The sequence below is a fragment of the Micromys minutus genome (assembly GCF_963924665.1).
Source record: "Micromys minutus genome assembly, chromosome: 23".
In the NCBI taxonomy this organism is placed as follows: Eukaryota; Metazoa; Chordata; class Mammalia; order Rodentia; family Muridae; genus Micromys; species Micromys minutus.
Window position 1 is genome coordinate 18,581,293 of NC_137958.1, and position 15,875 is coordinate 18,597,167.

Below are 15,875 nucleotides of genomic sequence, written 5' to 3' on the forward strand. Positions count from 1 at the left end.
TGTAAGAAAAATAGCAAGAATAGCATTAAAAATATAATTTTAATTAAATCCTCAGCAAAGCCAGATCTTCAGCAATTAAGTATAATAAATGTCAGACCATTCTCTGTTCAGTATTTTTTCAAGAATATTTCTAAATGCCACTAAGATATAGATTTTACATTTTGAGGGGTTTCTGGTCCATTTAGTATCTTATTTACTAAGTTTTTAAAGATCATTTTCAACTTGTCAGAAAATAGAAAAACTTAGAAAATTCCAACAAATGCAAACTTGTATAGAAGTTAATATTAGGACTATTTCAAATCTAGTTTGAGAATAATCTAATAATTTTGCAGTAATAATTTCTGTCAATATCAATATCCTGAAACCTAAAATTCTCTGGTTTTCAAATAAACCTAAATACTTTGTTTTAAAAGTGATTTCAAAAGAAAATTGAATCAAGTGTTTTAAAATAAATGGCTCCAAAATTAGCTTAAGGTAAAAACACTGAAAATTCCTTTGTTATTCAAAAACCAAAAAGTTCTTCAAGTTGGTATTGATTTATGAGAACTAGAAAATTTACTTGATTTGTAATATGTTGTGAATGTACAACCAAGAGAAACAAACAACTAGAGGAAACCTAGAAATAATTTTGGATTCTCAAGCATCAACAATAAAAGCACCATTATCGATGAGTGGTGTAAACATCTCTGACATTCCTGAAAGCCACAGGAAAGATGGATAAGCACTGGACAACATTAGAGCCTTTTCTAAATAAGGACTTTGCAGTTGAAAAAAAAAGTAAAAGTAAAAAAAGTCTAAAAGATATTTCATGAACAAATTGCCACTCATTTCACACCTGAAAGAAAATATCAATTCTATAAAAGCCCACAGTATATACTTAGTTATTCAGAAATAAAAATATTAACGACTTTTTATATCTTGGAAGAGAAGCAGAGAAATTCTATAAATATACAATCAAAATAAACCATATAATACCTATTAACCCAACTACTTATAGTTTCCTAAGAAAAGAAGAAAATAAAAAACTGTAAAGAATTACCCTCACTGATTTGAATAAATGGGATTCAAACTGTAATAAAATAGTTTTAAACATGAAATGAGAACAGAATTGCTAGAGCTTTATGCTGTATTATTGGGGTGATGCTTTCTATCAGGAATAAAAAAAAGCAAACTTGATCCATATTCACTCTAAAATATTTAAAGCCTGAATGCTTTCTAAAGTTTGAGCTTAAGTACAAGACAACATATATAAAACAGGCAATAACAATAGACAAACCAAAACAACACAATAAATAAATAAATAAATAAATAAATAAATAAATAAATATGACATTTTAGTAGCAAATAATCAACCAAATAAAAGGGGCTGGGGACTGAATTTGTGCCATTTTTCTATTTTAATGTTCAATAATCCTACCATGATCAACCGAAAGACCTCTTGTGAGGTCTGGTTTTAAAGCTGAAATGGATGTATACAGGCTGCCTCAAGAAAGCTGGACCAACGGCTGAAGCACAAACATCGATAAATGAATACTGTCTATAATCTGTGTAAATTCTATAATAATAATTGATCACCATGCTCAAGGTCCATGTGTGGTGTGCAGGTTTATATACATTTTCCTTAAAATGACAGTGAATGAATTTTATAGTAGTTAAAGATTGCAAGCCACAGCATGCAATATTTAAGTCAAGAAGTGAAAACAAAGCACTTTTTCCAAATAAATAATTAATTTAGAATGAAACAGCAAAGTTATAAATATTTTTTTCTGTTAAGAAATGTGTACTACAAAAATGATAACATATAGCTATTGTGTATCGCATGTATATTATAAAATTTATAGACAGAATGTTCACATCATCTCATAGGGAAACATGAGAATTATTACATATTTTGAAAATCCATCCATAAATTTATTGTGTAAAGATGACAAAATATGTGTTTTGGCTCATTGCTAGAGCTAGAAAGGTCATTATTTTAAAATGTCCTCAGTGAGGTGAGTAGTGTCTAAAGTAAACAGAACTGCATACAGGTGTTGTCACACTCATGAACTGAAGTGAATATTTGGATGTCACTGACCCTGTGTCTGTGTCCCTGCTCTTCTCTCAGGAAGTCAGGCATGGTCCCATCTAAGTTAGCCATCCTGGCTGTGTTCCCAGACATATGGCCGACAGGAGCATGTGGCAGATGGAGTTGGCATGGAAACCATCTGTATCTAGTTACCTGACCTCGGCTTCTATGGAATTATGTGTTTAATTTTTATAGCTGCTTTCAGCATGCTTTCTCCTTTTTGAAAAATAAAACATTAAACTAGATTCTGAGACATCTTTTTAATTATCCAACAAAAATCTCTTGACTAATTGTGTCTTTAAAAACACTATCCCAGTAACTAACCAACTACCAAAAGGACAATGTAAATGAAAGCAAAATCTTACTGGTGGACAAATTTTCTCTTATATTATAGTCATTGTAACATTGCAACGTCAAAATTTTACCACCATTAACTACAAGGTTTTCTGATACAAAATGTAAGCACATTTTCATATTAATTCTCATATAAATGAAAACATATTTAATATGAAGACATTTCATTGTATTTTGTTATGACATTTATAATTCTTACCTTCTATAAGTTTCCCTGTGTGTTCTGCGCTTCCACCAGGAAGAATCTTAGCAATATAGGCTCCAATTTCTCCACTATGTCCAGGGATCTCTTTACCACCAACAATTCTAATTCCTAGCCCATTACCTATATTGAAAAGTTAGTAAACTGTTAGTAAAAATTCAAAAAGGAAACTCTTGTCACAAAGAGGTTACACAAAATGTGGATTAGATACCCAGCAGCCAAGCAACACTGACAGTAGAAACTGGACGTCAATCACAAAATAACATTTTGTTTTGATTCTAAATTTCACAAAAATGTATAAAGTTATTGAAGCTTAAGTATAATCTACAGTGATCAGATTGTCATTAAATGATTTCTCACAGTTAGTTATATTTATTCAATGCCCTCAAATTAATCAGATGTATATTTTAAAAATTACAATATTCTCAGAAAAAATTCCAAAGTAAACAATTCAACTTTAAAACTAAGATTAATTTATTCATGGAAAGGTACTCATGGCTACTGTAAACTAGACAAATACAATCTCAATATAAATATGAGATAATAAGTCCATAACTATGATCATCACTTTCAACCCTAACTCCTCATGTGTAATTGCTTATGGCACAGAATATTGTTCCAGAATATCAAATGCCCTGTCTTGGTTCTTTACTCCACAACCAGATTGATCTATAATTACCGACTTGAAACAAAAATATAGAGAATAACTATGACAAACAGGTCTAATAACATGAATTTTGCAATATAAGTTGGTGTGCTGTTTCTATATCTAAAACTGAGTGAATATGTGGCACAAGGTAGGATTTTGACAAATGTCAAAGGTGTTCTAGGAAAAAGCAGGACTCTTAATCTCTAAAAATGACACGGTTATCTATTAATTTAACTGGATTTTTATTAAACTTGGTGTGAGAAGTACTGTTCTCCAAAGTTTTTCAGTTTCAAAACTGTATTCACTTCTCACTTTATTCTTTAAAACTAATGACTTGGCTAGTATCTGCACAAGTTACGTGTTACACAACTAATCATACTAAATTATAGGCCCTTTATGTCACCTTTAATGCAAATATATATTCTAATTTAATGCTCCCTATTTCACGTGATAATTATAGATGAACTTCCTTCCTCCTTCCTCTCCTTTCTTCCTCCCTTTCCCTCATGCCTTCCTCTTGTCTGCCCCTTCCTTTCCTGCAGGCTTCCTCCTTCATTACTGCCTGCTTCTCTTGAGTTCTATATTTTCTCTCCTCTTGTTTTCTCCATTTCTCTACTGTACTCTTTCCACCCACCCTCCCTCCCTTCTTCCTTCCTCTCTTTCTTCTGTCTATCTTTCTGCTTCTTTTATCAGAGTATATATTTTGGGCATTAAATCAAAAACAAGTTTATGTCAAAATAAACAAAGTTAGTAATATGTTTCTAAATGTCCTGCCATTAATGATTTGTGGTAAGGCAATATACTGACTTCTTCTAGACCCTTATTTAGGAATCTTTTTTTCTCTAAGGTCCATGGCTCAGCATTATTTTATTGTTGTTGCAGTTAGAGTAAATATTCTGTGCATCAAATGTAACATAATTGAATTAATTTAAATAATCTGGCAAATAACAATTAACTAAATCTGGGTAAAGGCAAGTGAGTAATTGGAATTTAGACTAAGAAATCATGAAGATAGAATCTACAATAGCCCTTTAGATACTTGCCAATCAAAGGTAGAAGATAAAGAAAACAGTATCAGCCAGCATCAATCAACTAATCCACCCAACATTTACTGATATACTAAATATGTTTTAGTTTACAATAAAATTAGGCTTCTCCCATCAAATATGGTTGGATATGTCAACTGAGTAGAAGGAAAAGGATCTCAAAAGTAGAGGGGCAGCCAACATTTAAAAAGGAACAGAGCTTGATAAATGCAGACTGCAGATTTGCAATTTCATGAGTAGCCTGTCCATTTAAGCGGTGAAAACTTTAGCACAGTAGTTGTATATTGCTTTAAACATTACTCAGTTGTTTGTGAAGCAATAAGAAACTAATATAAGAATAAAAGTTGTATTTTATATGAGAATAAGAGTTGTATTTTCAGTTTTCTGTGCTTGAATATATGCCAATATTACCTTGTTACCAAAATTTGCAGAATAATAAGTTTTATAGTACTGAGAAGGCAGTGATTAATCAACATCATAATGTGGGAATAAAGAGGAAAATGGGTCAAGAAGAAGAAACTTTTGGCTTTTATAACATTCTCATATCTACAAAGTGGAGTTCCAGAACAATAGAAAAAGTGAACTCTTACAATGTACACAGTGGCACCAAATAACCAGCACACCTGTACTTCAGCCTGTCCCTCCTAGCAGGACTAATACATCAACGTTAGTGTTGTTGAAAACACTATGTGAATCTTGTTACCGATTCTTAGCACACACCTTTCAAAACTACACTATACTATCCCACTTGGTTCAGCAGGAGACATCGAATAATTCAGTCCTATGGCACATCCCCACCACGGTGGGAATTGAATTCCATTCCTTGCATTTTAATTTGGAATATAATACTACTATTCCTCATGCAATGACTTTTAGAAACTTCTTATAATAAATAATTTTAATGGTTAAGAAAACAAACAAACAAACAAAAATCCCACATGGTCTCACCACACCTTAAAACAAAGTACTAGGAAGACACCTTTTTTTTTCTATCTCACAAGTGAGGAAATGAGTCTTTGTGAGGTGTAGTAGAAATGAGCGGAGACCATAATCTTAATCTACATGAATGATTTAGCTCTGCACTTTCTGCCTGATCCTGGCTTGGGGTCTTAAGGAATCATTTGGACAACAACACACACCCTTTCCATCACTTAGTTGTTGAGGGTGAAGGGAGAGGTGGCCATCAGTTCATTAAAATAAGAAATTACATAGATATGAAACAACAATAACAATAAACTATGACGAGCCAGGCTGTCAATGGAGGTCGAAGAAATGTTCACAGCTTCGACAGCCCATATGATACATGACACAACTAAATTTGGAGTGACTTGGTTGGGAATGATTGTGACGTCAGTGTAATTTCTATTTTCAACTGCTACAAACATTTTTAGGACATGCTCATATCTTTTTGAAATATTGCCAGAATGGAAATTCATACTGCATCAATGATAGGTTTTAGCCTTCCAATCGGAAAATAAAATTCTTACAGATATAACAAATTGATAGGTCATTGAATTAATATTGTGCTGGTTTAATTTGAAAATCTGCAAGTGTAAATGTTCACATGCATAAAGGCCTGATGATAAAATTTTTTAGTAGCCTCATTTCTGTGGAGTGAGTTGAGAGATTGATGCATACAGAGTTTTAACATTGCTGACTCCGTAAGTATATAAATAAAACTCAGGTGTCCAGACTATTTTTACACTAGAGGCTGAAACTGTTTTCATGTTATTTCTCTGCACTCTATGGGTGATAAAATGCGACCAGCACTTGTCTCAATGCGTTCTTTGACTGGTGCCTTGTGTTTCTTTCACATTGGACTACATCCTGCTGACCACACAAGCCAACATAATCTCAGTCTTTATCTGAGTTCCTTGTGTTCTGGATATTTTATCACATAAAATAAAGAAAACACACACAGGAGTTTGTGATAAATTTGACCGTGTGGTTCATATGCTATTGCAACAATTTTGTGGAACAGTTGAGAACTTGTGTTGGACAATTTTTGAGTGGTGTGGGCAGAGCTTAATGGGGCACTCCTGCAGTATCTTGGAAGTTAGAGTGTTCAGGATAAACTGGTGCGGCTCAGTTCCTGAAGTCTTAGTGAAGAACTTTATCCATATTTCAAAAAGAATCTAGCTGCATTTTGCCCATGACCTAAAAATTTGTATGAGCGCTAATTATAATGTAAAGTATCAATTTCTATGGCAGACAAAATTCTAAGAATGTATGCTGTTTTTATTGTTGGTCATGGAGACTTATTTTTGGAGTGTGCAGTGCTCAATGCAGAGAATAATTGTGTCAAATAACTGAGATAAAGTGACAATAAATGGAACAAGTACGCATGAACTTTCTCTCCCCAGGACTCAGGGATCATTGTGGAAGGAAGACTATAAGATCCAGAGAATTATAGAAGAGTGCAGTAAAGATTTGTGTTCTGGACATTACACAGTTATTGGACACATGAACTCATAAAAGCTGTTCAGACACAAGACCTGAACAAGATCAAGGCAGTCAAAAGTGTTGCATGGATAGATGAGGAGATTGAATAATAGATGTTTTCAGTCAAGGAGCTATTAGCAAGATGGCTGCTGCAGGGGGAAATGTCTGTGTTTCTTTGGAATATGGCTACTGAGAGATGGCCTCATCCACAGGGACCGCACGAATTGGGCACAGAGGGTTATTAAAAAATAAATAAAAGGCATGAAGTGGGGAGGAGGGATATACTGGATTTGACATGGTTTGAATGAAGGGACCTCCATCAGCTCATGCACTTGAATGACTGACAGCGGGGAGGTTATAGATCTGTTAGGATACAGTCTTCTGGGAGAAAGCTTTGAGACTATGTCATCTCGCCCCACTTCTAGTTCACTCTCTGGGTTTCCTGTGAGACAGAGTGTGCTGAGCTCCTTGATCTAGCATGTCATTGTACTGCCTTTCTAGACCTTATGGACTCTCCCGCTGAAATTAGAACCTGGAATAAGCTCATCCTTCTATAAGTTGCTTTTGTTCATAGAATTTTATCATATCATGCATAATGTAGCCAATACAAAGGATATCTGAGAAAAGTTAGAAGGAAGGAGTAGAAATAGTTATGGTGAAAAGACATTAAATGCTTATATTATTGCTTCAAAATACAAATAAATATTGTACAAAGAATACCTGGAATAAACTATTAAATATCAATATGTAATAATAAAATAGTTATGGTATGTTTTTAAAAACATAGTGCCCTTATCAGGTAATTTTCAGAGTATTAAGTGTATATGTCAACTACATTACTATATATTTTCTTGGTTCCGTGCATGATCACATCACCTACTTATATATTCATGTAGGGATGGACATTTTGGTAGAATATATATATATATATATATATATATATATATACATATATATATATGTATATATATATATATATATATATACATACATACATACACACACACACACACACACACATATATATATATATATATATATTTGCTTTGAGTCAATTCAAGTATTTATAGTAGACTGAAAAATTTTAATTATAGTGATTATATGTTATAATTTTGGTTTTAATGATTTCAATATGTGTTATTAATCAGTTGCATATTGACTTGTATTTGGATTTTTTTGTCACAATATAAATGCTATACCATACCTTTTATGCAAATAAAGTAGAAGGGCCCAATGAGTTTTACTCATGTTTTAGCACTTACTATATTTTACCCATCTATGCTGTGTCCCAGTGGTCTAAGGCACATAAAGCTGAGAATTAAAAACCACCTTTAAAATATCCTAAATAATAAAAAGCCCTTTTCTTAATGTAACATTCAATAGAATTTAAAAACAAAAAAAATGACATTTTCAGTCATATACGTTTATTTTTATATTTTATATTTATGGTATTTTTTAAAAATGAAGTCAATTGCAACCGAATTAGTATGAGCAGAAACTAATTAAGGGTTAATGGTGACAACTATAATTTGTCAAAGATTTCATTCTGTTTGGTTTTCTATACTGTATAATCTTTCTACAATATTTTATTCGAGGAATCATTAAATATTTCGGAGAAATTTAAAAAGAATGTGAGGAAAGAAAGCAATTCTGCAGCCCAATAAGCTAGAATCTCTGTTCTGTTCTCACAAAGTAGACATTAACTTTCCTTAAGATTCTAAGAACATCATTATCTTCCTTAGGAACTCATTGGCCTCCTGGAAAAAATGGAGTGCTATAACTCCTTTCTCCAGAGTTTTGAGATTTCTCAGAATGCTGTTGTATCTATGAGTGAGTTTGATCCAGATACCTAGAACTACTATTCTGTTGTCTACTGATTCATTTTTCTGGAATACAAGGAGGTTTATTAGATTTGCAACTTTCTTTCTAGTCACACAAAATACATATTTCAATGAAAAGTTAGGTACTATTGGTTTTGCAGATCTTAGATCAGAACAGTTTTCAGTAGATTAATCTTTTATATTTAAACATAGTAATTTAAGTGTCATTATACTTTACAGTCAGAAATACTTATGTAGATGACTAAACCCTTAAAATAAGGTATTTTTCCTTCATATCAAGATATGTATCATAATTGAAAGCTGGTTTAGTGGGCTACCTTCTGTTCCATCCTGGAGCATCATCCATGTTCATCTAAAGGAAAAAAATAAGCTCTTTTATTGGTTTAAAAGAGCTTGAAAGTCTGTGGTTTTAATGCAATCCATGTCCTCTTTTGCCTTAGTGATCATTTCTCTTGCTTTTCTGTCATTGAGGTATGTCACATGGAGGTATGCATGAGCATGTTTTGGGTATATACCCACGAGTGGATAGCTGAGTCTTGAGGTAGATTTATTCCCAAATATTCTGAGAAACCACCCAAATGATTTCCATAGTGTTTGTACAAGTTTTCAGTTCCTGCAGCAATGGACAAGTGTTCCTTTTGCTCCACAACCTCTCCATCATGAGCTGTCACTTGAGTTTTTGATCCTAGCCATTTTGATGAATATAAGGCAGAAGCTCAGATTTGTTTGGATTTGTGTTTTCTCTGATAACTAAGGATGATGGGCACTTCCTCAACTATTGTTTATCGTACCTTTATTTGTAATAGTCAGAAACTGGAAACAACCTTCTGGTAGGACCTTTCCCTAATGAGTAAAGATTTCAAGGGAACAATCACTGGGCAAGGAGTAGGGGAGACTTCCGGGTCAGAAAGGGGAAGAGAAAAGCCAGATAAAGGTGACTTGCTGTTGGATGGGGAGAGCTGGGAGGACAAGGTGTGGCAAACAAGAAGTCCCCGGTTTAGATGGTGGATCTGCCAGGACTCACCACTGGAGAATTTAGCTTAGAATAGCTAACAAAATTAGGATGTTAGTTGCTGCATCAGCAATTAAGTCACCTGTGGATTCTAAACTAAGTTTTTGTGTTTTCCTGGCGACTCAGCTGGGTTGCAGAGAGAAAGGTAGAGTAGGGCGGCAAAGTGTGGGTTTGTGAGAAATGCAAACCAGCTAGCCATGAAAATTTGGATACTTGGGGCTGGCTTGGCAGCTGCTATGGAAACATACTGAGTCAGGTAGGGAGATTTTGGAGCTATGGGTCAGCAAGTCTGCTGAGCTGAAAACAGGTGAGGCTCACTGATGCTTGGAGGCCATGAGGCAGGCTAGAGACAGCTGGGGCCAGAGAGTTACCAGTGGTAGTGTGATGGCGTTTTAAAAAATATTTCCTGCTACACAGCCTAGATGTCCCTCAACTGAATATTGGATCAAGAAAATATGGTACCTTTATATAATGGAATATTATTCAGCTATTAAAAACCGTGACATGAAATTTGCAGGCAAATGGATGGAACTAGAAAAGTTCATCCTCATCCTAAGTGAGATAACTCAGACAAGTAAACATGGCGTGTAACTCAGTTATAAGTGGATATTAGCTGTAAAATATAGTAAATTTATAATATATACAATCCACAGATCCAAAGAAGCTAAGTAATAAATAGGACTCAAGGGAGCATGGTTGAATTTCACTGAGAAGGCAAAACAGAGTCCAATTCCAGTAGACAAACATGGCCCCCCGGTTGAGGCATGGGGCCACCCTCCCATATTCAAAAATTTGGCCCAGGATAATTTCTGTTTAAAGGAACTGCAGAGACAAAAATGTAGACAGATGCAGATACTTACAGTCAACCATTGGATTGAGGTTGAGGACTACTATGAAAGAGGGGAAAGATTGAAGGAGCTGAAAGAGATTGGAAGCCCAAAGGAAAAATAACAGTATCAATTAACCCAGACCCCTCAGTGTTCCCAGAAGCTAAACCACTAACCAGAAGCATACATGGGATGGATGGTCTGTGACCTTGGCACGTATGTAGTAGAGGACTGCCTTGTGTGACCCTAATCATATAGAGACTTCATGCCTTAGGGATGGGGGAGACATCCAGGGTGGATGGAGGGAACAAACTGGGCAAGAAAAGTTGTGGGGAGAAGAAAAGGAAGGATCAAGTATGGGGAGGAGGGTGTGAGAACTATGAGAGAGACTGGAATTAATGTGTGTTTGGGTATCTTTGGGACATGCCAGAAATATACAACAATGGAAACTTTGAGCAATCTACCAGGGAGACCCTTCCAAAGATTCCTAGCAATAGTGAATATAATAAGATATCACAAATTATTAACTATTTCAATAGTTGAAAGGTAGTAAATCAAGAGAGAGAGGGAAAGAGAGACAGAGAGACAAAGACACACACACACACACACAGAGAGAGAGAGAGAGACAGACAGACAGAGACAGAGAGAGAGACAGAGACAGAGACAGAGAATCATACATTCCAGAGAAACTACTGGCTTAAGAATAAGGTGAGTAGCCCAGTGTTAACCCTGTGGCACAGCTCTCAGGACCTCCCAGGACTGTTGTCACTTCTAAGTTCACAGTTGAGACGAACACTTTTTCTCCAATAACTGGCCAAAGAGGGACTTGCCAGATGACCGCAGGGCTCAGGAAGTACGGAGCTACTGGGGACAGGATCCTTCTGGCCTTCGTCTATACTGAAGAGGTAACCCTGTGACACAGCTCTCTGGGCCCAAATCCGACCCAGAGAGAGCTGGTCTTGGAGCACTGTCACTCCAAAGTTTAGAGGCTCACAGGTTCACAGGCTCACAGGAGAAACAGGTTCCAGTTAGAGACAGTAAGAAGAACTAACACCAGAGATAACCAGATGGTAAGAAGCAAGCACAAGAGCCCAAGCAACAGAAACCAAGACTACATGTCATTATCAGAGCCCAGTTCTACCCTAACCCATGCAAGATTCTGATCTAATATCATATCTTATGGTGATGATATAGAACTTTAAAAAGGACATAAAAATCAAGTTGTAGTTGCATCTGAGAAGACGAATGTTTTTTCCAAGTCATCAGGAAAACAAACAAAAGATTATGCTGGAAGAGATGCAGGAACTGTAACAATGAAATACAAATGAGGTCCCAGGTTCTATCTTGAGGCAGTAAATGAAATAATTGATTAGTTCAGAAAGTCAAAATCTGAGTAAGACTTAGACTTGTTTTAATATTGTATCCATGTTGATTTCCTTTGGTTGATAAATTCAGGTTAGGTTTATGCAAATATAAGGAAAATTGGGTAACAAACGGGCAGTACAGCAATCTGTACTATTTACTGGAAGTCCAAAATCAGTCCAAAGTAAGAAGCATAGAAAATTTATTATCAGCTTTGATCTATAAATAAACACAAGTAATCTGAAAGCTCAGCATGATTGACAAGTGTTCACTGTGCATAAATACAGAGGAATCTGATCCTGAGATCTCCAGTTTTTTTGTTCTCAAAACTCAGTGACTATATTATCAGACGTGCAAAATACTCAGTAATGCGGTGAGCACGATGCTTCCTGAGCAATGGGCACTGCCAAACTATGCACTGTTAGAGATACAGCTAATGAAGAGAGGGTCTCTTACACTTAGTGACTCTTCATGCAAAAATCATTTCATTATGTGAGTGTGTGTATGTGTGTGTGTGCATGTATGTGCCTGTGTGTGTGAGTGTGTGTGCATGTGAGTGTGTGTGCATGTGTGTGTGTGTGAGTGAGTGTGTGTGTGTGTGTGTGTGTGTGTGTTGAAATGAATAGCCTGATGATTTTGGACATGCTCTAAAAGAGATACAAAAACTTGTTTTCTAAAATTTAAGGAGTCGTTTAAACTGAAATACGAATATGAATGTCAGTAAGACATTAGAATTAGAAATTAGCAGATAGCTCAGTTTGTTTTACCTGAAACTGTGTGATCCTTAGAGTCTCTGGTTATTTTTATCCTTGCATGAGGAAAGATGTAATGCATTGTCTTCCCATTCATCTGCAGAATCTAGGGCATACAAAGGATTAGGTAAAAAAAAAAATCAGTAATAAAAACCTTTGACATACACTGTGCAGATTTACATCTACTCAGTTCAAAGCACACCAATTAAACCAATGAAAATATACCAGAAGTTTCTTGGACAGTGTCAATGGAAGAATTTACAAACACACTGCTTAATGATTTATTTCTCAGTTAATTGGTGTTTGATATATAACCAATCACTTTTGCAGATTAGCTTGTTTTGTTTAGAGACTCAGCCTGTTTATCTGGTTTTCAAGGGTGTTTCTGACTACAGTGGTATGTGTTCACTTGATGTCCATGGATAATGTAGTGACAAAAGTCCATTCCTGATTTTGCACTTGAAAAACTAGAAAATGAAGAGGAACCAACCAGACCTCCCAGAGCTCCCAGGGAGTAAACCACCAACCAAACAGTACACATGGAGGAACCCATGGCTCCAGCTGCATATGTAGCTTAGGAAGGCCTCATATCAATAGAAGGAGTAGCCCTTGGTTCTGGGAAGGCTCAGTGCCTCAGTGTAGGGAAATTCCAGGGGCAGGAAGGCAGGAGTGGGTGAGTGGGTGTGTTGAGGTGCATGCCCTCATAGAAGCACAGTGAGGGAGGATGGAATAGGGGGTTTCCAGCGGGGAAACTGGGAAAGGAGATAATACTTGAAATTTAAATACATAAAATATCCAATAAAAATAAGTAAATAAATAAATAAGAAAAGGCATGCTTACCATTGAGTAATTAAGATAAACTAGTCTTGTCATATCTCTTCACCCTGACAGGTCTGTGATATATTTAAGGTGCTTGAATTTTACTGTAATTTTTTTCTGAGGACCTCTATTCAATTCATATTTATACTCATCTGTCTAGACGAATAGACTTGGTTCACAAGGACTTCTCAATTCTGGCTTTATATTCAAAGGTTCTGATGCAGATTGAGCTATTTCTTATTACTACAGGAATTCCTAAAGGAGAAGCACTAAGGCTACTATTGTCCTTGTGGTCCGCACCCTATTACATATCATTGTTTTATCACCGTAGATCATCCCTTAAAATTGGCATTAAAACATGCTCTTATGTCAATTATTTTATAACGTCATAGTGATAATATATAATCTAGTGACACGATAACATTTAGTGATAATTTTAAACTTGTTTACCCAATTGTTCAAAAACAAACTAAGGCAACACTATTTTGCATTTGAGCTTCCTCCCATTTTATAGATTTGTTACTGCAGATGCAATCTCCTAGTGCAGAGACTGCAGTTTGCAAGAATAGGTAGGTTTTTTTTCTATATAAGTGACAATGATTCACTTGTAAAAGTTACATTTTAGTCATTAGCTCTAATGTTTGGATATTGAATATCTCCATTTTCTTGATTGTTTGCTTGAAGTATCTCCATACAATTCCCACAGTTTTTAATACTTTGCAAACAGCAACATAAGTTCACGCACTAAAACATTCTACAGTTATGAATGATATGATGGGCCAATATCAATATCATTATATATATCATTATATCAATATCATTATATATATCATTATAAAGCAGAACTACAGTTGCAGGCAAATACTGGCTTTCAGGGCAGCTGTTTTAACCAGTATTAACAAGAGACACAGGGAGGTTAAATGACACACCAAGGTGTTAGTCTCTGCTAGCATGGGCTCTTGATTATTCTACATAAAAAATGTCATCTTGTATCCCCCAAAAGGTATTGTTCTTCTTTCCTAACCATAAATATTTTCATGAGTTGAATCAACATGTTTATGATGTAATTAAATTTTTATTAGTATATTGTCACATATTCATCTACTTTGATTAGCAGAAATGCTCACTGTTGGGAAGAGACTCCTCACGGTTTCCCAGACTCTGTTGGACACTGTACCCTTACATGTCACTATGTGAAGGACAGAGAACTACTGTATTAGGTATGATTATGGTAAAAACCATAAGACATGGCTTATTCCACAGCATAAGGGAAAGAGATTTTGTCTTTGTAGCAATGTGGAGTTGGTAGTTTCAAAGATATCTTAGTGCATGATACTGTATTCATGACAATCTGAGTGACAAGAGTGTATAGAGAGAAAACAAAGTTTTCTGATACTATTGTACGAAAAGCATGGTTTCTTCAGATGAGACTAATATACCCTAAGGCAGGAGATACATCGGGTTTGTAGAAAACAGGAGCTTTACAGTGAATGGGAAAATGTCATCATAACTAACATGGTTGCCTTTTACAACACTCATGCAAAAAATATCAATTCTCTTCATGAAAGAATACTTAAAAATATATAGGTTGAATGATCTGAATATTTAGATTTCTCTTGAAGAGTGTAAACATTAATATGTACATATTTAAAAAGAAGTAAATATTTAGTAAATTTGTAGTTAATATTATTATAAATCTAGTAAGTTTTCAGAAATAATTCTGTATCTACTCAGGGTTTTGTGTATAATATTTATACAGAAGATAAACTCGTGTGAATTAGTCAATTGGATTTTATACTCTTTTCCCCTTCATGAGAATAAGTTCTTGTTTGTGTTTTCAAGTAACAATGTCCTTATTTATTGGCACCAAGAGCCAATTATTTTTGTATTGTCTTTGATTACCAGATATACAAAGAAGCTAATAAAATAAAAATGCCATTTTGTTATTCTCTAGACCAAAATAAAGTTCTTGAGATGAAGAGGAAAACAGTATTTGTAGATAACTATCAATACAGAAAAGCATGACCATTCATGTAATTGAACATTAGAAAGCTCTTTAAGGTATATGCCATTTTCTATGTAGAATCTCTTCACAAAACATATGAAGAAAAATAAATTATTGTGATAACCATCAGTATATTTGTTACTGTAATCTGAAAGGGGCACACAGGCTCTGGGGCAGAGCATGCTCCCTGTCTTGGCTCCTCAGTACTTGTATGGCTGTTTCTTTTATAGCAGTTTATTTCTCTATGCATGTGTCATTTTGTGATGGAAACTAATGCAAATTTTTACTTTTAATGTAAGATTTTTATTAGTTAGAAAATACCTTATGATTGTTACATCCACCTAACAAGGATGTGTATTTTATTCCGTGAACTGACCAGAATGTTAGGAAACAGTCCTTAATAAACCCTACCTGCTTTACTTAAGCATTAACACCAGCCTATAACTACATATTTAAGATATCATGGACTATGTCCTCAGTCAAAGACTCTGATCTG

At 35.0% G+C, this 15,875-nt stretch overlaps 1 protein-coding gene across 1 annotated transcript in view; it reads right to left on the minus strand.

Moving 5' to 3' along the window:
• Positions 1–15,875, minus strand: part of PCLO (piccolo presynaptic cytomatrix protein) — a gene marked incomplete at both ends in the record, with an annotated part of 299,800 nt that overhangs the window by 94,457 nt on the left and 189,468 nt on the right. The window contains 2 exons of the mRNA XM_080936500.1: positions 2,622–2,747; positions 12,571–12,661. Coding sequence (XP_080792626.1) covers positions 2,622–2,747; positions 12,571–12,661 — 217 coding nt within the window. The remainder of the gene's footprint in view (positions 1–2,621; positions 2,748–12,570; positions 12,662–15,875) is intronic.